Source organism: Carcharhinus amblyrhynchos, chromosome 1 (assembly GCF_965287045.1).
Source record: "Carcharhinus amblyrhynchos chromosome 1, sCarAmb.v2.hapA, whole genome shotgun sequence".
NCBI lineage: Eukaryota > Metazoa > Chordata > Chondrichthyes > Carcharhiniformes > Carcharhinidae > Carcharhinus > Carcharhinus amblyrhynchos.
Genome location: NC_137324.1, coordinates 109,821,167 through 109,845,765, shown reverse-complemented (window position 1 = coordinate 109,845,765; position 24,599 = coordinate 109,821,167). Strand labels below are relative to the sequence as shown.

At 40.7% G+C, this 24,599-nt stretch overlaps 1 protein-coding gene across 4 annotated transcripts in view; it reads left to right on the top strand.

Annotated features, from left to right (window-relative positions):
- Window positions 1–24,599, top strand: part of ptpn13 (protein tyrosine phosphatase non-receptor type 13) — a 268,306-nt gene that overhangs the window by 74,872 nt on the left and 168,835 nt on the right. For all 4 annotated transcript variants that reach the window (XM_080191002.1, XM_080190993.1, XM_080190985.1 and 1 more), the window contains exons 3-4: window positions 396–565; window positions 8,994–9,059. In XM_080191002.1, coding sequence (XP_080047128.1) covers window positions 396–565; window positions 8,994–9,059 — 236 coding nt within the window. The remainder of the gene's footprint in view (window positions 1–395; window positions 566–8,993; window positions 9,060–24,599) is intronic.

Here is a 24,599-nt window from a genome sequence, read left to right as displayed (position 1 = left end):
TACTTAATTACGTTGTCATCTTGATGTTTAATTAATTTTTGGCTTTTTCAGTACAGTCTAAGCAGATACTGCAGAGTTTGAGTAGTAGGTAACTTGAGTAGGTTAGAAGAAAAATGCAACTGGTATTTTAAAAATGAAAAAGATGGCTGTTCATGAAAAAAAATTAAAAATTGAATGGTTGAAGAATGGTAATGCTCAAAGTGCTTATTATAATAGATGTTATTTGCCTTGCCTTTTCCTCGCTCTCTCAGCTGAATATATTATTTCCACATATGGAGAGCTATTTGTATATGTTAGCATGGGCATGTGTTGTGGGGTGGATGGTGGGGTTGCTTGAAGCAAGATGGGCCAGATGTCTATTTAATTAATTTGTTGATATTTTCTCTTTTCTCTAGCTAACCCTGTTGCCCTAGGTTTTATCATCTCACCCTGGTCTCTGCTGCTGTTACCCTCTGGCAATATTTCTTACACTGATGAGAATGTTTCTGATCAGGATCTGCAACCATTTACAGCCCCTGAGGTTTTGCAGAGTCAGACTTTGTCCTCACTTTCACGTGTTGAAAAGGTATGGAACTAAACTTTCAACTGTGTAGAAAGCTAAAGTTGCTTAGATTCACTGTGTGCATGATCAAATAATTGAAATGTGAGTGATGTAGAAGTGTTATATTTAAGTGCGTCTATGTATGACAGGCTTTCCATAACCATTGCATGTATATTTAATAAAAAATGGCTCCACATGCAGAATTTTAAGACAAGTTATTTAAGGCATTGGAATATTTAGAATTGTTAAAATACAAGTCTGCATTACCTAGATTCAAACTGTATTTAAATTGCTGACTGATGTTTGCATTTGTCCCCAGATTTAATTGTGTTTAGCTTTAAATGACCCTGATGGAGGGAGGGAGGGCTTCTTTACCAGAAGTGCACTTGGGAAATAATGGATATGCTCTTGGTTAAAATTGACAGACATAGCAATGGAAAGATGGCATTGATATAGTTAGCTGCTAAAGTAGAGATACTTCAAAATTTTGCCCATTGCTATGCTCAACTGTCAACTATCATGTATGGATCCGCCCAATCACACTTCCACCGCTGTAACAATACTGAAAAGGCTCATGGCAAAGCCATGAATGACACCCTATGTGACCGTAACAAATGTAGATTTTCCATCCTCGTTCTTTTTCAAACTGTCTACAGCCTTTGACACAGTAAAAAGTCTGACAACACCAGGTTTTAGTCCAAACAATTTATTTGATAATAGACTCACAAGCTTTCGAGGTTTCCCTCTTCGTCAGGTGAATGGAGAGTTCTGGCCTCAGACAGAGCATATAAAGCACAGACAGTTTAGAGATTACTGATTAGAATGCGAATCCTTACAACCTAACCTGCTGTTCAAGACCTGAAGTGGCTGACAATGTGAGAGGAAGGAGCACTGATCACAGGTTACAGAGATGTGTATTGTCTCCAGACAGTACAGTAAGTGAGGTTTTGCAAACCCAGGCAAGTCACGGGGGTTACAGATAGTGCGACATGAACCCAAGATCCCTGCTGAGACCGTCCTCATGTGTGCGGAACTTGGCTATCAGTCTCTGTTCAGCGACTCTGCGCTGTCGTGTGTCGTGAAGGCCGCCTTGGAGAATGCTTACCCGAAGGTCAGAGGCTGAATGCCCGTGACCACTGAAGTGTTCGCCAACAGGAAGGGAACAGTCATGCCTGGTGATTGTCGAGCGATGTTCATTCATCCGTTGTCGTAGCGTCTGCATGGTCTCCCCAGTGTACCATGCTTCGGGACATCCTTTCTTGCAACGTATCAGGTAGACAATGCTGGCCGAGTTGCAAGAGTATTTACCATGTACCTGGTGGATGGTATTCGCACATGTGATGATGGTATCCATGTTGATGATCCGGCATGTCTTGCAGAGGTTGCTGTGGCAGGGTTGTGTGGAATTGTGGTCACTGTTCTCCTGAAGACTGGGTAGTTTGCTGCGAACAATGGTCTGTTTGAGGTTGCGTGGTTGTCTGAAGGCAAGAAGTGGGGGTGTGGGGATAGCCCTGGCGAGATGTTCGTCTTCATCAATGATATGTTGAAGACTCCGGAGAAGATGTCGTAGCTTCTCCGCTCCGGGGAAGTACTGGACGACGAAGGGTACTCTGTCCACTGTGTCCCGTGTTTGCCTTCTGAGGAGATCGGTGCGGTTTTTCGCTGTGGCGCATCAGAACTGCCGATCTATGAGTCGAGCACCATATCCTGTTCTTATGAGGGCATCTTTCAGGGTCTGGAGGTGTCTGTCACGATCCTCCTCATCTGAGCAAATCCTGTGTATACAGAGGGCTTGTCCATAGGGAATGGCTTCTTTAACATGTTTAGGGTGGAAGCTGGAGAAGTGGAGCATTGTGAGGTTGTCTGTGGGCTTGCGGTACAGTGAGGTGCTGAGGTGACCGTCCTTAATGGAGATGCGTGTGTCCAAGAATGCAACTGAATCTGGGGAATAGTCCATGGTGAGTCTGATGGTGGGGTGGAATTTGTTGATATCATCATGAAGTTGTTTCAGTGATTGTTCACCATGAGGCCAAAGGAAGAAAATGTCATCGATGTATCTAGTGTATAGCATCGGTTGAAGATTCTGTGCAGTGAAGAAGTCTTGTTCGAACCTGTGCATGAAGATGTTGGCATATTGAGGTGCAAATTTGGTCCCCATGGCTGTTCCGTGTGTCTGGATGAAAAACTCGTTGTTGAAGGTGAAGACATTGTGGTCCAGGATAAAGCGGATGTGTTGTAAAATTGCATCTGGAAACTGGCAGTTGTCAGCATTGAGTACTGAGGCAGTCGCAGCAATGCCATCGTTGTGGGGGATGTTGGTGTAGAGCGCCAAGACATCCATTGTGACGAGGAGTGTCCCTGGTTCAACTGCTCCATGTGTGCTGAGTTTCAGTAGGAAGTCCGTAGTCTGGCGACAAAAGCTGGGGGTTCTTTGTACAATGGGTGTCAGGATGCCCTCGACGTAGCCGGAGAGGTTCTCACACAGAGTCCCACTGCCCGACACGATGGGACGGCCAGGTGTGTTTGCCTTGTATATCTTTGGGAGGCAGTAGAGATCTCCAATGCGGGGAGTATATGGAATGAGAGCACGGAGGGTGCTCTGAAGGTCCGGATCAAAGGTCTTGATCAGATTGTTGAGTTGACGAGTGTGTTCTTTGGTCGGATCTGTGGGTAACTGTCTGTAGTGTTCCTCATTGTTTAGTTGTCGGTACACTTCTTTACAGTAATCCGTTCTGTTCAGTATGACGATGGCCCCTCCTTTGTCTGCTGGTTTGATGACAATGTTGCGGTTTGTCTTGAGAGCGTGGATGGCGTTGCGTTGTGCTTGGGTGATGTTCGGGGCTGTCTTGTGAGTGCGGCTGATGAATCTGGTGTTAACGCACCTCCTGATGGTTTGGGCATACAAGTCCAGTCGAGGGCAGCGGCCTTCCGGAGGAGTCCAATTGGATTCCTTCCTCTTAGGTTGTTGCACTGCGGATCTCTCTGTCGGTTGTTCTGGTTCATCGGCTGTCTCATTGTGTTCGCTGTAGGCCTCTTGGGGTTTGTGGAAAAACTCCCGCAGCCTCATTCGCCTGATGAATTCCTCTGTGTCAGCTGCAAGACTGATGGGATCCATTTTGGTGTTGGGGCAGAAATTGAGCCCTCGGCTGAGAACTTCAATTTCATCTGGTTGAAGTGTGTAGTCCGACAAGTTGACAATAGACCTCCCTGCGGTAGTGATGTTTTCTACTGTGGTGCTGGGGGAGGCTTGGTTGTTGCTGGCGGCGATGCCGAGTTTTTCAAGTTTCCTGTTCTTGGTGTGCATGTAGGTGGTGTAGTTTCTTTGTCTCATCTGCTTGGCAGAGTTTCGCAGTTGGTCTGCATCCTGAGCACAAGTTGAGAAAATGTATTCCATTTTAGTTTCCAGGGTGTGGCGTTTGCTGTAAAGCTGGTGTATGAGGTGGTTGAGAAGTGTGAGAGAGGTGTAACGGCAAAGTCTCTCAGCGTAGTCTGTGTTATAGGTTGCCCTGAGTGGGTTCGTGATCTGTAGTCCTTTTGGTATCTTGTCTGCTTTCTTGCATCTCTGTAAAAACTTGATGTCTGTGTCGATATGCGCAATCTTCTTGGAGATCCTCTCCACTTGGATCCGGCAGTTTGCAGTGTCGATAGTAGTCATGATGTCTTCAACATATCATTGATGAAGATGAACATCTCGCCAGGGCTATCCCCACACCCCCACTTCTTGCCTTCAGACAACCACACAACCTCAAACAGACCATTGTTCGCAGCAAACTACCCAGTCTTCAGGAGAACAGTGACCACAATTCCACACAACCCTGCCACAGCAACCTCTGCAAGACATGCTGGATCATCGACATGGATACCATCATCACATGTGAGAATACCATCCACCAGGTACATGGTAAATACTCTTGCAACTCGGCCAACATTGTCTACCTGATTCGTTGCAAGAAAGGATGTCCCGAAGCATGGTACAGTGGGGAGACCATGCATTCGCTACGACAACGGATGAATGAACATCGCTCGACAATCACCAGGCAAGACTGTTCCCTTCCTGTTGGCGAACACTTCAGTGGTCACGGGCATTCAGCCTCTGACCTTCAGGTAAGCATTCCCCAAGGCGGCCTTCACGACACACGACAGCGCAGAGTCGCTGAACAGAGACTGATAGCCAAGCTCCGCACACATGAGGACAGTCTCAACAGGGATCTTGGGTTCATGTCGCACTATCTGTAACCCCCGTGACTTGCCTGGGTTTGCAAAACCTCACTTACTGTACTGTCTGGAGACAATACACATCTCTGTAACCTGTGATCAGTGCTCCTTCCACTCACATTGTCAGCCACTTCAGGTCTTGAACAGCAGGTTAGGTGTAAGGATTCGCATTCTAATCAGTAATCTCTAAACTGTCTGTGCTTTATATGCTCTGTCTGAGGCCAGAACTCTCCATTCACCTGACGAAGAGGGAAACCTCAAAAGCTTGTGAGTCTATTATCAAATAAATTGTTTGGACTAAAACCTGGTGTTGTCAGACTTTTTACTGTGTTTACGCCAGTCCAACGCCGGCATACCCACATCATTACAGCCTTTGACACAGTTGACCACACCGTTCTCCTCCAACACCTTAACACAGTTGTCCAGCTCAATAGTTCCATTCTTATCTAATATTATGGCCAGCCTCAGGTGAGGTTCCCTATAAGTTATTGATCCAGGCAAGATCCTCCTCGGTTTGTCAATGTCCAGCTGGGATACCCACAAATTGTGACAAAGCTGGGTGAGGAGGATTGACTGGCTCCATGTCTTTCTTCAACCCACCGTTTGCTGGTAGCAACTAGATGTAATCTAACAAAGTTCCTTTTCTCTCGGTCACCTTTTTCAGACCCAAGGGTTATGTTTAAAAAGGAGCTAATTTAACTGGTCTTTCTTCAGTTAAGATAGAGCAAGTTTATTAACTATGAAAAATGTAAGGAAAAATGGTAAAGCACATGCATCTACTTCATACAGGTTAGAAGTAAGAATTGAGTCCAACGGTAAGAAAAATAATTAAAAACTTATATGGAAAGTCCTTAATTGTGAGGAATTAACAGTTACAAATTCATTCCAGTATAGTTGACTTCTGTTGGTGAATAGTTGATTTTCCTCAGAGCACCACATCAATCAGACCAGCAGAGCAGGAAGGGGGGGTACTGGATGGTTCTCTTGGTTAGCTTTTAGCCCCCTCTCTGCATATGCTAACTGGAAATCCAGAATATAGTTGTCCTCCATCTAGGCAATTATATCAAGGGTCCTTGAGATGAGATATTCATTATGTTTCTTTATCTTTACCAAAAATGGTAATCAGTCTGTAAATGTTTTTATTGCCTTGTTCAAAAACATAGGGAGGGGGTCCATTGTCCCTTAGAGAAACACCCTGCAGCCATTCCAGTCAGTGGCTAACTATACATTCTCAGCTAGCTTTGGAGTTGTGTCCATTTTAAAATATAAAACTCGGGCCTTTTTTTAAGTCTAATATTTCTGTGTACAATTCCATGTTTTTTTCTCAATGGTGCTAAAAGCCACAGAATTACTTGCAATGACTTATCTTTCTATTCCTGCACTCTTACCCCTGTACCTCAAGCCACCTCCTCTTTTTCTTCTACGTGCAATTTCTTGGTGACATTATCCAAACCACAGTATTAGTTTTCGCATGTATGCTAATAGCAGCACCCAGCTCTATCTCACTGAAACTTCTCTTGAATCCTCTGTTCTTTATCTGATATCCAGTACTGAACAGAAATTTCATCCAATTAAACATTCAGAGACTGAAGCCAATGTTCTTGGTGTCCACTCCAAACTCCGTTCCCTTGCCAATGAATCCATTTCTCTCCCTGGTGACCATTTAAGATGAAGACAGTCCAGTCATAACCCTGACATCAGATTTGAATGCATGATGAACTTCTGACCTCGTATTCATGCCATTACAAGACCTGCTAGTTACACCTCTGGGGCATTATCTGAATTTGCCCCTACATCAAATTACTTTCTGCTGAAAACCCCCTCTCATGTCTTTATTACTTCTAGACTGGACTATTCCAACACACTGCTGGCTGGTCTTCCACATTCTACCCTGCATAAACTTTGAGGTCATCCAAAGCTCAGCCACTCATATCTTAACTTGCAGCCAGTCCCATTCCCCTATCACGCTTGTGTTCATTGACTTTTATTGGCTTCCAGACAAGCAACATCTGCTTTAGCCTATCACAGATGAGATTGTCACAAAACAAGGAAGATAACCATTGGTTACAGTAGTAAAATTAGTTAACATGCTTGCCAAAAATGCTTTTAACTTTTTTATAAACTATGATAAACTTTTGTAGTGTGATTCACAAGTTAATGATTAATAGAACTGACTGAAAATAATTGCGAAAACAATCAATAAAAATAATGCTGGCAGGATGTGTACGCACATGTATTTGAGCGAGGTAAGTAGGTGGTGAAAATTCCATTATTGCTTTCACCAGGGTGGACAGAAGGTGACAGTCAATACATTATGTCATTAATATATTTGTCTTTTCTCTCTTTCCGTTTCTTTTCTCTCTTATTTCTTTCACCGTTTTTGGGAGTAGGGACACTGCTGTATTTTTGCTCCTTAACTGAAGAACACCAAGAATAATTGTGAAGTCTCTACCACTGACTCAATTCTTATTGGCTAACTCATGAACCAGGGTGGAATTTGACATTCTCCTAGTTTACACAGCTCCGTATTCACTACCTGACAGGCTGTGCCAAAGAAGTAGTTGAAGCATTACTATGATTTTTCTTGAGTGCCTGTGGTTAAACATTGAGCAATTAGGTCTTCAGCAGTCTCAGAAATTTGACCTGCTTCTTCACTGCCCCAGAAATAATTTAACCAAACTTGTTACCTGGAGAAAAGTGTGAATTTCTAATTAATTCTTCATCGGTAACTAACTTAGTTTCTTTAGTTTGGTTAATGGTAACTTCAAACTGTAATTATAGAACATTCTGAAGAGAAAGAAATAGGATTGCTTATGGTGAAATTTAATTGTCTAAAAGTGATAAACTTAAAGTGCCATGGATTAAAATATTTTTTCAGCTAGTTTCTCTTGGTCAAATATAGAATGCTCCCTTTATCCCTTCCTCAGCAATCTTGATCTTTAAAGAGTATAGTAACACTCTTAGTTTCTTAATTTCCCTCGCCTACCATCAAGTCTCTTTCCAAATTTGTATTCTGTTCAACTTTGTAGTTTTGCGCCATCAACCCTTTAAATTGCATTTTAAATTCCAATGTAAATTTCATTTGTATTACCCAACCCTTTTCATACAAGAACCTTGGAAAGGTGAGAGAGATGCACTAAAAACAAATTAAGTATCCTTTAAATTTTAAAAAATTCTGATGTACAGCACAGGTGGGTTAGACAATTGAATGGATGAGCACCAAGCTATGTAGGAGATATGACCAAGAAGTTAAATTTTGGGAAGATCTTTAAAGATTGAAAGAAAAGAGGAGGGACCTGATGCTGTTTCCAAGAGAAAAGCCAAGACTCTGCCAGGAATAATAGGGTGAAGGAAGGGACTGAATCAAGTACCAGAAGATGCCTGAGGAACATAAGCGAGAAATGGGGATGAACTTGCATCTCAGATCAATGAGAAAAATGGATCCATGGAAAATAATGTCCTTAATCCACTGCTCTATCCAGTCACTAATGCAAAATGAATGTCTAAAATTTCATGCAGGAAAATCGATCAGTTATTTTAATGTGGAGTGTATCACTACAGTGTTTTGGGCTCGAGCAGGTGCCATGCAAGGAAGTTACTTGTATGGGTGCAATGTTTAGGTGTAGTCTGCAGCCCAGCTTGCTATATGGACTAAAGTGACACAATCCTGTTTATAAATGAGCTTCAGTTAACTGTTGAGCCCCCACCTCCTTAAGTTTGCCCAGTATGTGATCAGTGAAGTTAACACTGAGTCACTAGTATCTTATTTTCAATTTACACAAATAAACTCTCTCCTTTAAAAAGAAACAAGAGCAATCTATATATTACCAAGTTGTTTCAATTTGTGACAATTTAATATGAATCACTAGGATCATATTAGTGCGCCATCTTCCAGGTAATACACTAGAAACCTTGGTGAAGAGCAACTTCCCATTTATAACATTAGCCATAGTTGAAGAATAACAGGCAGTCTAAATTGACAAAATATTCCAAAAATAAGACTGTAAAGATTTGTTTTGTGGTCTAATTGTTTGATTATATGTTTGGAGAACAAGATCTTTTTGTTTAGGCTTTCAGTGTAATGAGTAAAAAAGATTATTGAAAATTATGACTGACAGGAACTGTGTATCCTCAATGCTTAAATGTTACATTGATATTACAGTATAACTTTATGTTACCAACATCACAATGATTTTTATTACTTTGTAAACTATTAAACTGTGCTTTGTTTTTGCAGATGCATGTGTATTCACTTGGCATGACTATGTATTGGGGAGCTGATCATAAAATACCTCTGGACCAGGTGAGTGTAAAGTCCCTTTGAACCAAGCACTGTCAATGTATGTTGCTTCCAGGAAGTGTCTCAAATACAGTTGTGATGTAAAGGTTGTTATTTCATAGAATAGAATCCTTGCAATGCAGAAGGAGGTCATTCAGCCCATCAGGTCTGCACCAACTAACTGACAGAACGTACCACCCAGGCCTTTTTTCCTGTATTACCCGCCAATCTCCCTAACCTACACATTTAGGAACACTAAGGGGCATTTAAGCAAAGCCAATCCACCTAACCTGTGCGTCTTTGGACTGTGGGAGAAAACCTGAGCACCCGAAGGAAACCCATGTAGACACAGGAAGAACTTGTAAACTCTTCACAGTCCCCCAAGGCTGGAATTGAACCCAAGACCCTGGCGTTGTGAGGCAGCAGTGTTAATCATTGTGCCACTATGTCTTAATTTTAGCAGGAGCGAAAATTCTTTCTACATAGTTCCTGCATTTATATAGTGACTTCCCACTTATTCACTTCACTTTAATGTACTCTAATGGCATTCTAATGACCAGAGCTCCAGTATGCAAGACAGAAAATTTTGCCTTACACAGCAAACAAGCTTTTTCAATCCTGCTGGGCCACTAATAATCAAGAAGAAAGTGTACTCTTCAGTGCAACTTTTATTTAAAAATGGACTTCACAAAACCATGTATGTCATTCTTAAGTACCAGACAGATGGGAATCAGCTTGCTGAAGTTTTATAGGCTTTGCATGTTTAATCATTTGGAAACTGCAAACAGGATATGTATGTACAAGTCCATTACTGAGGTCTTGTCTTGCTGACTTGTGCAAATGGGCTATGTGTCTTGTCAGCCATAGTCTCTGTCGCCATTGTAGTATTTTGTGTTTGCCATTTAGGTGTTATTTTGGGTTTCAGATTTAGAGCTATTTCTTTGGCACTATAAAACTAAGGAGCCTGTTTTATTGTGCAACGTTTTCTATTATTTCTTTCAAACTTCATGCAAAGTATTTATATTTTTATAAACATGCTGGATAGATATTGGTCAGAAGTTGCAAGTTATTTATTTTCCCTAGTATGTGAATTCACTTGGTTAGAAGTACTAACCAGCAATGAAGAAGCTTCATTCTTTGCCCACAAGCAGCTGTACAGCTAAAGAGGAGTTTAATTTGGAGAACAAGATTTTGGGAATTCTGAGCTAATAAAATGTTTACTAAGAAATTAGCACTGCAGTTTAAGCTTCTTGACTTTTTGATTGCTTTGTAGAATCCACATTAAATGCCCTCAAAGATGTTTCACCAAACCACAATTTTGTGCATATTTTTAATGCATTTATTATCCATTCATTAGCATAGGTTATAGATTTATACCGATTTAACTAGATTTAACATTGACATTTGCTTTGGAAAGGGAGGGTTATTTGTGTCATATTTACAAATATGCAAAGTCGATATAATAGAGAAGTAAAAGTGTGAAAATTCTTGGTGATTCAAGCTTAAGGAATCTTGGAAGCTTATAAAGGACAAGCAAACTCAAAAAGCAACCTTGAAAGATTGGGCTGATCGAAGGAGTCATCACAGGCCTCTGAAGACCAATGCAGCTAGATAGATTGTTGCCACAAAAAGGAGACAGGTGGAGGGACCCCAAGAAAATGGGCATATTGGATAGAGTAAAGGTGAGAGAAATAATAAAATGTAAGAAAGCTTGTTGCTCTCAATACCGATGAGGAAACACCAGACTCTAAAAATAATAGGATGAAAGCAAAACTTCAGTGAAAAGCAAATTTTGGAAGAAGAAGCAAACCTGGAGAATGGGGATGGAATAATGGCACAGGGAGATTTTAGTTCTTAGGGATTTTTTGCTCAGAGACGTAAAGACCCATTCTTGTAGCTGAAATCTTTAGGACAGGAAGTTCTTTGAATCCAGCATGATGTGTATATATTAGAAAAGGGACACAAAAGGACCCAAAGATCGCAGTAGGTGAAGAGGTAAGGATTGGAGAAGAAATAACGTAGGTATTGTAAATTTCTCATTTGAAAACGCTGCCTTGCAAATCAAAGACAAAGAGTGCAAAATAATATATTCTGGTGTATTTCCAGTGTTGATTAAAGGAGAGGGATTGCCAGGAAACTTGAGGGTGCATATATGACATTGGCAGCTTAGTGTGAAAATAGTGAAGCTACCTTTTAGAAGTCAATGGGAATATTTTGGAGCAAAAACTCATACAAGAGAACTGAATGCACTAAGACAAAGCTGGAACTATGTTTTAAAATTCTTATAGAAGAAAATATCCAGAATTACCTAAACTAGATGGACAGGTCAAGAGCACATAAGAATGGAAATGAATCCCAAAAGATACTGAGCATGGAAGGGAAGGTAATCAGTAAGGCAGGCAATGTAATGTAGTTGAGAAACACACAGGAGCCAGATACTAGGCACAAAAATTGCATTTATATAGTAAGCATCCCAAACTACCTTTGGAGGAGGAAGACTGCAGTGGGCAGAGCCAAAAATGAAATAGATAGGATTGGAAACTAGAAAGAGAGCGATTAACAAAGATGACTGAAAGCTTGGTTGAAAAGATGGGACTTGGGAAGGTTTTTAATCTGGGATGAAAATTAGAGGTAAGAATGGCTTGGTGAGAGAGTTCCAGAGAGTAGGGTTTAGGCAGCAGAAGGCCCTTCACAGTGAGATAATGGAATTGAACAACCCCAGCGCCTAACAAAGAATGCTGTATATGAATACCTTAATTATTAGAAGTACATTATTGGATGGGGGCTGTTGTGGCAGTAAGAATATAAGAAACATAACTGATCACAGAGGATAGTAATGAATGCAACATGTCTTAAAGATAAGCAGATAGGAAATTGGGAGATTAATAAAGTTGATCCTGTGTGAGGTTGAAAGTTACAAAATGAACTATGATAAGCTAACACCTGTTACAAACCATCAGATCAGGAACGGGCAGCTACGTGCTCTAAAATGAGATAAGAGTATTTTTAAATGTGAAATTAAAATACATTTTCCATCAGTCGAATATAATTTGTGTACTTAGTTGGTGCAAAGTCCAAGTTGGTGAATGTAATTGTGTTGGACTGTTTCCTGATCCTGTTTCATGATCCAGTCTATCAAAGATTTAACGGGAGGGAAAACAAATGTGCTCAAGTTTATCATAATATGAAATTCTCAAATGCTGAGAACCAGGAGTTGGGTCATAATCATTAAAAGGATTAAGTAATTTCAAACATTTGCAAAAGCTGTTTAATCCCTAATAGGGCTGCGGACCTGGGGGAAATTATTCAGCAACACGTAAGTAGAAGACAAATGGAATAAAGTGGACAACATTTGGCAAGTAAGAGAAATACATACCTAGAGATATGAGCATTTTCTAAACAGCATGATACTGAATAGAATGAAAGGAAAATTAGAAGTAAAAACGACAATGATAACAGCTTGCCTTTAACATAACAAAGTTTCATGAAACTTGATAAATAGGGGTGTTGGAAACAGATGTGGAGTCAGGAAGAAAGGTTAGGACCATAAATCAACTTGAAGAGATTAGGGACAAATTATTTGACCTTGCCTGTGGCTGGGATTCTTCCATCCTGCTGCAGTGAATGCAAATTTGGCTGAGTGCCAAATTCTCCATTCTCGCCAGCAGCAGTGGTGGGGAGCGCGAGACTGGTGAATTCTGATCTTGATTTTTAAAGGCAGTGAGATAGTTATAATAGCAAAGATCTTTATGTATCATTCAAAGAATGGGATCAAGGCTATTGAGTAATAGCTGGGCAAAGACTCAGTGGAATGAATACTAAGCTAGAATCAGAAAAATTGAGTGTTTGTGAAAGAATATAAAGGCAGAACACAGGCATAGCATTTGGTGAGGCTATGGTGTAAATGAGGACCATAATTTTGATTTGAATACATTATAAGACCAGAATGTTAGACGAGTAAGACTTGGATAGAATGTGTGACAGAGCTTTGGCCAAGTTGGACTCTCTAGAGGCTGGATGATGAGAGGAAAATGAGGTGATAGTTGGCGTGTTTGAATCTGAAGGTGACAAAGATCTATGTAAGAGTTTTAGTAGTGGACTGAGTTAGGGGTGGGGGTGAATAGGGCAATAGAGTTCGAAGTGCAGAGTACTGACAAGGAACAAGGTGCAGTTTTAAAGGTTGGTGCAAAAATGAACAGGATGTGGCCTCATTCATATTGAGCGATTACATGGGGAGGGCCACTGAGGAGTGGCCAGAGAATGAAATTTGTTAAGGGCCAGTGATGATGGCTTTACTCTTTCTTAAGTTGAGCATGTAAATCAGAATGATCTGAAATGTTTGAGGCTTGTTGGACCCTAGAAAGAAGCTACAGTTTTGAAATATAGTTAAAAATGTTTTGAACAATAAAAGATAAGAAATTTAAAAGGTTAATAATTACACTGCAAGATATCTTCCTCCAAATATTCACCAGGGAGGCCGAAGCAATGTAGCATATCTCCTAATTAGCTATTGATGACTTTGATACAAGAGAAATGGAAGTTCTAGATAGCTTGAAAGAGTGTAAAGTAAACAAGTTCCCAAGAATAGATGTTATCTGAATCAGAAAACAGAGCAAATTTATAATGCATTGACTGAATCCCTCATGATCACAATGAACATAAGAAAATACAAATAGACTGTAAACATACTAATGCACAATGGTTAGCACTGCTGCATTGCAGCACCAAAGACCTGCATGCCATTCCCAGCTTGGGTCACACTCTCTGTGGAGTCTTCCTTTTCACTGGGTGCTCTGGTTTCCTTCCACAATCTGATAGACATGCTGGTTAGGTGTGTTGGCCATGCTAAATTCTCCTTCAGTGTACCTGAACAGGCATCAGAGTGTGGTGACTAGGGGATTTTCACAGTAATTTCATTGCAAAGCCTACTTGTGACACTAATAATAATAAATAATGTGATGCAATATTTAATATTTGACAAAACTAACTGGACAATAATTTGCTCGTTCAGTTTGCTTCAATATTGTGTAAAATAATTAGATTAGTTGAAAAATATATTTTACAATTCTCTGAACAATAATGGCTCTGCAGCAGCATTCAGCATTGATTCAGGAAATGATATCCTAATTAGACTATGGAAATTCCTAAAGTTGTATAGCTAGACTTTTACAATGGGGAGGAGATGGTGTTATTGCCAGACTACAAATCCAAGAACTCTGCTAATGTCCTGGGCACCCGTTTTGAATCCCATTATGGCAGATGGTGAAGTTTGAATTCGATTAAAAAAAAATCTGGAATTAAGATCTTACTGATGATCGTGAAATTGAATTGTCAATTCGTAGAATCCCTACAGTACAGAAGGAGCCCATTCAGCCATCCTGTCTGTACCAACCACTATCCCACCCAGGCACCAGTCCCGTAACCTCTCACACGTTTACCCTGCTAATTCCCGATTGCCTTAAAAATTCATTTGGGTTCACTAATCCTCTTTAGGAAAGGAAATCTGCCATCCTTACCTGGTCTGGCCTACATGGACATGCAACTCTAGAGCCATAGTAATGTGGTTGACTCTCAACTGCCCTCTGAAATGGCCAAGCAAGCCACTTACTTCAGCAGCAACTAGGGATGGGCAATAAAAACTGACCAGAAACACCCTTGTCCCACAATGAACAAAAAAGGGCTGGTGATTAAACTGAAAACTGTAGGAATTTAGGATAAATTTTGGAAACAAGAAACTAGTTGAAAGCAAGAAAACTTAAGTAGAGAAAATGTATCCAGGGAGAAGGTGCCAAAAGTTTCTGAAATGAATTATGCAATTTACATCAAACTGAATTCAGATTCTGAATTATAAAGCCAAAAGCATGGAGTCCAAGTTCGCGTCTATAGACCTCATACTATATATCTCAAACTATAACGGTCATTCTCAAACTCTTATGAACTGACTTCAGTTCTGATCACATGATGTTTAAGCAATATATAGATTTCCGAGAAGAGCCACACAGCAATCCATGGTGTGGATTGGGATGGCACGGTGGCATGGTAATTAGCACTGCTGCCTCACAGCACCAGGGACCTGGGTTCGATTCCCAGCTTGGGTCACTGCCTGTGTGGAGTCTGCACATTCTCCTCTTGTCTGCATGGGTTTCTTCCAGGTGTTCCAGCTTCCACCCACTGTCTAAAGGTGTGCAGGCTAGGTGGATTGGCCCTTAGTGTCAGGGGGACTAGCTAGGGTAAATACATGGGGCTGTGGGGATTGAACCTGGATGGTACTGTGGTTGGTGCAGTGGGCCAGATGGCCTCATTCTGCACAGTAAGGTTCTGTGTGTGAGTGACACGTGGCCTTCCGTGAATAGGCTTGATATATTTTTATACTTTGAATGGAAGAAAGACGGAGGTGTCCTGAGAGATAAATAAAAAGAAAATAGAGTTGTAGTGCCTTTTGCAGCTGTCAGTCTCAAAGCGGTTTACAGGCAGTTTTCAAGGAGGTTACCAGGAAAGTGGATGAAGGGAAGGCAGTGGATGTTGTCTACATGGACTTCAGTAAGGCCTTTGACAAGGTCCCGCATGGGAGGTTAGTTAGGAAGATTCAGTTGCTACGTATACATGGAGAGATAGTAAATTGAATTAGACACTGGCTCAATGGAAGAAGCCAGCAAGTGGCAGTGGAGGACTGCTTCTCTGAGTGGAGGCCTGTGACTAGTGGTGTGCCACAGGGATCAGTGCTGGGTCCATTGTTGTTTGTCATCTATAATCAATGATCTGGATGGTAATGTGGTAAATTGGATCAGCAAATTTGCTGTTGATATAAAGATTGGAGGTGTAGTGGACAGTGAGGAAGGTTTTCAAAGCTTGCAGAGGGATTTAGACCAGCTAGAAAAAATGGGCTGAAAAATAGCAGATGGAGTTTAATGCAGACAAGTGTGAGGTATTGCACTTTGGAAGGACAAACCGAAGTAGAACATACAAGGTAAATGGGAGGACACTGAAGAGTGTAGTAGAACAGGGGGATTTGGGAATACAGATACATAATTCCCTAAAAGTGGTGTGACAGGTAGATCGGGTTGTAAAGAGTGCTTTTGGAACATTGGCCTTTATAAATCAAAGTATTGAGTATAAGAGTTGGAATGTTATGGTGAGGTTGTATAAGACATTGGTGAAGCCGAATTTAGAGTGTTGCGTGCAGTTTTGGTCACCTAATTACAGGAAGGACATTAATAAGGTTGAAAGAGTACAGAGAAGGTTTACAAGGATGTTGCTGGGACTTGAGAAACTGAGTTACAGAGAAAGATTGAATAGGTTAGGACTTTATTCCCTGGAGCATAGAAGAATGAGGGGAGCATTGATAGATGTGTATAAAATTATGATGGGTATAGATAGTGGCTTTTTCCACTGAGGCTAGGTGAGGGGAAAAAAAACTAGAGGACGTGGGTTAAGGGTGAAGGGGGAAAAGTTTAAAGGGAATACTGGGGGGGTTTCTTCACACAGAGTGGTGGGAGTGTAGAATGAGCTGCCAGATGAAGTGGTAAATGTGGGCTCACTTTTAACATTTATGAAAAACTTGGATGGGTACATGGATGAGAGGGGTGTGGAGGGGTGTGTCCAAGTGCAGGTCAGTGGGACTAGGCAGAAAAATGGTTTGGCACAGCCAGGAAGGGCCTGTTTCTGTGCTGTAGTGTTCTCTGGTTCTGTGGCTCTACTTTTGAAGGATATTTTGAAGGATAAGTTATATTATTGAAGACTGCCCCCGACAAAATTCAGTGGAGGGCACAGAGAGCTCCACTTAGCCACCACAAAAGCTATTACCTGGCTTAATGATTACTAGACACATTAAAACAAAATCTGTTGTGATGTGGGAAACATGGCAACCAATTTGCGCAGGCTTCCATATGTAGCTATATAATAAACTGAAGTTTAGGTGGATTTTAGAATTCAAAAAAAGGAGGATCAAAAAATTGATAAAGAGAGAATGAAAGTACACCAGCAGGGGATATCAAAGCAGATCATCAACTTTTCTCTATGTAAATATGAAGTAATTAGCTTGGGTCTATTATAGGCTTAGATTGGTAAAATTATAATGATAGATAATGAAATGGTAGAAATATTAAACAAAGATTTTGTACCTGCCTACACAGTAGAAACCACAAAAAAGTTCTGGAGATAATTGGGAAGAAAGAGTTAAACAAGAATGACGAACTTAGAAGAATCAATATAAGTAAAGAAATAATACTGGAGAAATTATTGGGACTAAATTGCAACAAATCCCCTCGACCTATTGTTCTGCATCTTAGGGTTTTAGAAGAGGTAACTGCAGAGATGGTGGATTTATTAAATTCTAGGGCAGTTCCAAACATTGGAAGAGAGTAATGTACCCAATTTTTAAAGAAAGAGGGAAAGAAAATTGGAGCATCTAAGCCACTTGGTCCAATATTAATGGTAGGCTAGAATCTGTTATTAGGGACATGATAACAGGACATTTGAAAAGTTATAACATAGTGAAACAGTGTCAACATTGATTTATGAAAGAAAAGTTATATTTAACAAATCTGTCACAATAGTTTGAGGATGTAATTGATAGGATGGATAAGGGGGAATGTTGGATGTAATATATTTAGATTTTCAAAAGCATTCAACATGGTACCATGTAAGACATTATTCCATAAAATTAAGTATGATTGGATTGTAAAAAAGATAACGACAGAAACGAGAGACTGACTCTTTCAGGTTGGCTGCTGTAACTAGTGGAGAACTGCAAGTAGCAGTACTTGGGCCTCAGCTAGTTGCAACCTACATCAATGATTTAGATAAGGGGACTAAGCGTAATTTTATTTAAAAAGTCATTCTTGTGACCATTGCTAGCAAGAACAGGATTTATTGCCCCTTCCTAATTAGGCTAGAGCAGTTGGTGGGAAGGCATCCACAGCAGAGTTACTTGGTAGGCCATTTTGGAGGGCAATTAAGAATCAACAACATTTGTGTTAGTCTTGAGGCATATCTCATCTTTATAAGGGTTATTACAGCAAATTGATCATTTCATCATCATTATTAATGAGACTACCATTTTATTTTCCAGATTTATTAATTAATAGACTTTAAATTCCTCCAGCTGCCATGGTGGGATTTAAAATGAGTGTTTGTCTGGGCTCCGGATTTCTAGTCTGGGTTTTGGATTACTTGTCCAGTAACATTACCACTATGCTAATGTTGTTAATGATATAAAGTTAGGTGAATCAGTAAATAGAAAGGAAGATGCAAAGAGATTACAGTGAGAGATGGACAGCTTGGGCAGGGAGTAAAGAACATAGATGGAATACAGTGTGGCGACGTGTGAAGTTAAGTACTTTAGTAGAACAAGTATAAAAGTGAAATCTTTTTTGAATGATGCAGAACTAAGAAGTCTTTGCATTCAGAGGATATGCTTCTACCTAAATCTTTAAAAGTTAACATACAGATGAAGCAAACAAGAAGGAAAGTAAATATTAAGTTAGCTTTTGTTGCAAATCAATTGGAGTACGCAAGTGTAAAGAAGTCTACTACAGTTTTACAGGGCATAGGTGAAGCTACATCTGGAAAAGTTCTGGCCTACTCATCTAAGGAAGGACAAACTTGCCTGACATGGAATGCATCAAAGGTTCACGAGACTGGTCCTTGAATTGAGGAGTTTATTCTTTGAGAGAAGTTTGAGTGGAAATCAGAGCAAGAATAGAATGTACAGCCAGTTGAGTCTGCTCTTCAATTCAATATCTGTACAGCACCATACAGTTGTTGTTATTCTTGATTCCTGTTTCTGTCTTCATGACCATACATGTACAAAACAAAAAGAATTAGCTTAGTGCCTTTAAAGTCTGATTAAACCAATGAGAGTTAGATGTCTTATTGGAACATAAATAAATGTTACTTTTCCATTTCTATATCATGGAATATGGGTAGCAAGGCCAACATTTGTGTTTTCCCAATTGCCCTTGAAATGAATGGGCTGCTTTAAGTCATGAATCAGTCGCATTGCTGTGGGTCTGGAGTCCCATATAACAAGACCAGGTGAAGACGGCAAATTTTGTTCTCCAAATTACATCAGTAAGCTTTGCATTTTTACAACAATCAATGGCAATTTAATGGCCACCAATACACTTTTTTATATTTTTGCTATTTGAATTTAAATTCCACCAACTATGGTGGTGGGATTTGAACCTATTATCCTAGGCCTCTGGATTACTAGTCCAGTGGCGTTATCATTACACCATAGTATTATTGCCAAGACGTATTCATGAAAAATGACTTGTACTTCAAAAAATGCGCAATGCAAATACTGTTCATTTGCTTCCAACTCTTTAGCAGTTTAGAGTTTAACAATGTAATGTGTAGTCATATAAAAACAAAGCCATCTGCATTAATCCCAATTTCACTAGAGATGGTACCATTGGTTTATGATGCAGAGTGATGTGGGTTCAATTCCCATACCGACTGAGGTTATTCATGAAGGTCTGCCTTCTCAACCCTATCTGAGGTGTGGTGATCCACAGGTTAAACTCCCACCAATTAGCTCTCCCCCCTGAAAGGAGAGTGCAACCTATGGTCATCTGAGACTATGATGACTTTACCTTTTACGCTTTTTGAGAAAATTGTTATAACCAAAGTTTGGTGGCCTGGAATCCTTGTTAAATGTGTAGGATAAGTATGGGTTAAACAATTTATTTCATCTGAGATTTTACAAGGGAAAACAAATCTTCTTTGTAGTATTTTCTATGGTGTATTCACACATCTGAGGAAAATTCATCTACAGCAAGATAGATGAATGTCTCTATAAAAACAATATCTCAGCATTAGCCTGAGTTTAGAGCAGCAACAAGTGCCTTGGGATATAAAATCACAACATTTATAAGTGAAAAAGCAGAGCAACATCATGTTACCAATTGGTATTAAGATTAATTTTATGAATTAACTGTTGTATTTGTCGCTGATTACACTTACACCCTCTTATAGTAATAAATGTGCAAATGTATTGTTCCTTGTAATAGTGTGGATGAATAGTGCTATAAAGGGCACACATTGTCAATTTCTGTAGCTGCATTGCAGACTTTGTTTTCCATTCTCCTGACACAGTGGGTGGAATTTTACCCTCTTGCTGAAGCCTGTGGCCTTTTGAATGATTTGCTGTAATTTCTAGCCCCATCCCCACTGTGATGGGACCACAAAATGCAGCCTAATATTATCAATCCTAATAGTGAAAGGTTCTCTGCATCAATTCCATAAAATAACCATTATATTGTACTTCTGGGATTGCCGTTTTGTTGTAAATATCATTTGATAAGTAATGGAAAGAATGTTTTTTTTTTCCTCCCTTTCTACGTATCCTCCCTTTCTTACCTATCTGATCTCTCTCTGACTGGGTACCTTTTACTATCTTCGATTCTGTCAATCCTAAACCTTGGCTTTGATTATAATCCACTTAATGGTTGGGACTGTGACATTAATCAATTTGTCTTAGTCAAAGACCCTGACTCACTTTGCCCCACTAGTGGATTTTGTTATCCTGGCAAATTTAGAGTTTACTTGTGACTTGCTCTTTCTGACTTTTAATTTGGACTGTCTGGAGGAATCTGAACTGTAGGAAGGTTATCGTGTTCTCTTCTCCAACTTCCTTTTTCAAGCAAATGATCTACATGACATTGACAGAGTCTCTTTCCAATCTTGACTAGATATATGAATGTGCCTAATCTTTTTACAGTAACTCCATCACATACTTCCCATCACCTCGGTAGTTTATAATCAGGGAAACAAAGGGCATGGTGAATAGGCAAGAAAGTGGAGTTGAGACCCTGCAGTCAACCATGCTCATATTGAATGGCAGAGCAGGCCAGATGTGCTGTATGATCTTCTCCTGGTCCTATTTCTTATGCTGTTACATTCTTATACTTGGTGTTGTGATTGGGTAATTCCTTTTGGTATACCTATACTATTGTGCTAAAGCTATGCCAGCTTCACTAGTATGGTGGTGAGTTATAATTCACTTTAGAGAGTCCAAGTTACAAAGTATTAGAGTTTTACGGCATGGAAACAGACCCTTCAGCCCAAATTGTCCCTGCCGCCCCATTTATTTAATCCCCTAAGCCAGTCACAATTGCCCACGTTTGGCCCATATCCCTCTATACCCATCTCATAGAATCATAGAACCCTACAGTGCAGAAAGAGGCCCTTCGGCCCATCAAGTCTGCACTGAACACAATCCCACCCAAGCCCAACCCCCATAATCCCTACATATTATGCCCGCTAATCCCTCTAACCTACGCATCCCTGGACACTAAGTGGCAATTTCTTAGCATGACCGATCAACCTAACCTGCACATCTTTGGACTGTGGGAGGAAACCGGAGTACCCAGAGGAAACCCACGCAGACACGAGGAGAATATGCAAACTCCACACAGTGACCCGAGCCAAGAATCAAAGCCAGGACCCTGGAGCTGTGAAGCAGCAGTGCTAACCGCTGTGCTACCGTGCTGCCCATCTTACCCATGTAATTGTCTAAACGCTTTAGATACAATTGTACCTGCCTCTACTACTATCTCTTGCAGTTTGTTTCAGATACTCGCCACCCTGTGGATCCTTTTGTATCTCTCCCCTCTCCCCTTAAACCTATGCCCTCTAGTTTTAGACTCCCTTACCGTTGGGAAAAGATATTGACTATCTAGCTGATCAATGCTCCTCGTTATTTTGTAGACTTCTATAAAATCACCCCTAAGTGTCCTACGCTCCAGAGGAAAAAGTCCCAGTCTATCCAGCCTCTCCTTATAACCGAAGCCATCAAGTCCCAGTAGCATCCTAGTAAATCTTTTCTGCATTCTTTCTAGTTTAATAATATTCTTTCTATAATAGGGTGACCAGAACTCTACACAGTATTTCAAGTGTGGCCTTACCAACGTCTTGTACAACTTCAACAAGATGTCTTAACACCTGTATTCAGTGTTCTGACCAATGAAATCAAGCATGCTGAATGCCGCCTTTACCACTCTGTCCATCTGTGACTCCACTTTCAATTAGTTATGAACCTGTACCCCTAGATCTTTTTGTTCTATAACTCTCTCCAATGCCCTACCATTAACTGCCCTAGTTTGATCGACTAAAATTAATCACCTTGCATTTATCTAAATTAAACTCCATTTGCCATTCGTCAGCCTACTTGCCTCAATTGATTAAGATTCCATTGTAATCCTAGATAACCACCTTCACTGTCCACTATGCCACCAATCTTGGTGTCATCCGCAAACTTACTAACCATTCCTCCTGTATTCTCATCCAAAGCAGTAATATAAATGACAAACAACAGTGGACCCAGCACCGATTTCTGAGGCACACCACTGGTCACAGGCCTCTAGTTTGAAAAACAACCCTCTACAACCACCCTCTGGCTTCTGTCATCAAGCCAATTTTGTATCCACTTGGGTACCTCACCCTGGATTTAACCTTATGTAACAACCTACCATGTAGTACCTTATCAAAGGCCTTACTAAAGTCCATGTAGACCACATCAACTGCACTGCCCTCATCTACATTCTTGACTACCCCTTCAAAAAAACTCAATCCAGTTTGTGAGACATGATTTTGCACTCAGAAAGCCACACTGACTGTCCCTAATCAGTCCCTGCATCTCTAAATGCCTGTAGATCCTGTGTCTCAAAATATTTTCTAACAACTTACCCACTACAGATGCGAGGCTCAATGGCCTGTATTCACAAGCTTTTCTCTGCAGCCCTTCTTAAACAAAGGCACAACATTTGTCACCCCCCAATCTTCAGCACCACCCCCCCCAACTATTGATGATTCAAATATCTCTGCTAGGGGACACACAATTTCCTCCCTAACCTCCCACATGTCCTGGGGTGCACTTCATCAGGTTCTGAGGATTTATCTACCTTGATGCACTTTAAGACTTCCAGCATCACCATCGCTGTAATATGTACACTCCTCAAGATATCACTATTTATTTCTCCAAGTTTCTGAACATCCATGGTTTTCTCAATAGTAAATACTGATGAGAAACATTCATTTAGGATCTCGCTCATCTCTTGTGAATCTGAACATGATGACCTTTTTATCTTTAGAAGGTCCTACTCTCTCCTTAGTTACTCTTTTGCTCTTTATGGATTTGTAGAAGCTCTTTGGATTTTCCTTTGCCTTATCTATCAGAACAACCTCCTGTCCCCTTTTTGCTCTCCTGACTTCTCTCTTAACTCCACACCTACACCCTTTATATTCTTCAAGGAATCCACCTGATCCCAGCTGTCTATGCATGTCATGTGCCTCCTTTTTCTTGACCAGGGCCTCAATATTCTGAGCCATCCAGGGTCCCCTACTTTTACCAGCCATGTCCTTCACTGTAACAGGAATGTGCTTATGCTGAACCCCGGTTAACACACTTTGAAAGCCTCCCATTTACCTGACGTCCCTTTGCCTTTCCCAGACTCCCCCAGTTAATTGTTGAAAGTTCCTGTCTAATACCATCAAAATCGGCCTTCCCCCAATTTAGAATTTTAACTTTTGGGCCAGACCTATCATTCTCCGTAGCTATCTTAAAACTAATGGAATTATGGTCATTGGTCTCAAAGTGATCCTCACTAACACTTCTGTCACCTTCCCTTCCTTATTTCCCAAGAGGGGGATAAGTTTAGCCCCCCTCTAGTCGGGCCATCCACATAATGAGAAATTCCTCCTGAATACACTGAACAAATTTCTCTCTATCCAAGCCTCAAATATTATGGCTGTTCCAGTCAATGCTGGGGAAGTTGAAATTCCTTACTATTACCACCCTATTTTTCTTGGAGCTATTTGTAATCCACTGACTGGGTGGGGCCTATAATAGAATCCTATCGAAGTGATTTACCCCTTCTTATCCACCTATATAGACTCAGTGGTTGAACTCTCAGGTATAACCCCCCTCAGTACTGCTGTGATATTTTCCTTAATCAAAAATGCAACTCCCCCTCCTCTCTCTCTTTCCGATAGCATCTGTACCCTGGAACGTTGAGCTGTCAGTCCTGTCCCTGCCTTAGCCATGTTTCAGTAATTGTTATAATATCCCAGTCCCATGTACCCATCCATGCCCTGAGTTCATCTGCCTTATCCGTCAGGCCTCTTGCATTGAAATAACTGCAATTTAATCTGGACTTCTCTTGCTCTGTCTTGCTTTTGCCTGATTGTCTAGTACTAGGATTACTGACACTGCTTTTACTATTTAATGTGCTATCTGTGCTGTCCTCAACCTTCTCTTCTGCTTCCCTACTGCTTTGGGTCCCACCCCTCTGCCAAACTAGTTTAAACCCTCCTGAGTGGCTCTAGCAAATCTCCCCGCCAGGATATTAGTCCCCTTTCAGTTCAGGTATAACCTGTCCCTTTTAAATAGGTCAGCCCTTCCCCAGAAGAGATCCCAATGATCCAAATATCTAAATCCTTGTCCCCTGCATCAGCTCTCAAGCCATGCATTCATCTGCTTAATCTTCCTATTCCTACTCTTACGAGCATGTGACACCAGTAGTTTTCCAGAAATTACTATCTTCGAGGTCCTGACCTTAAGGT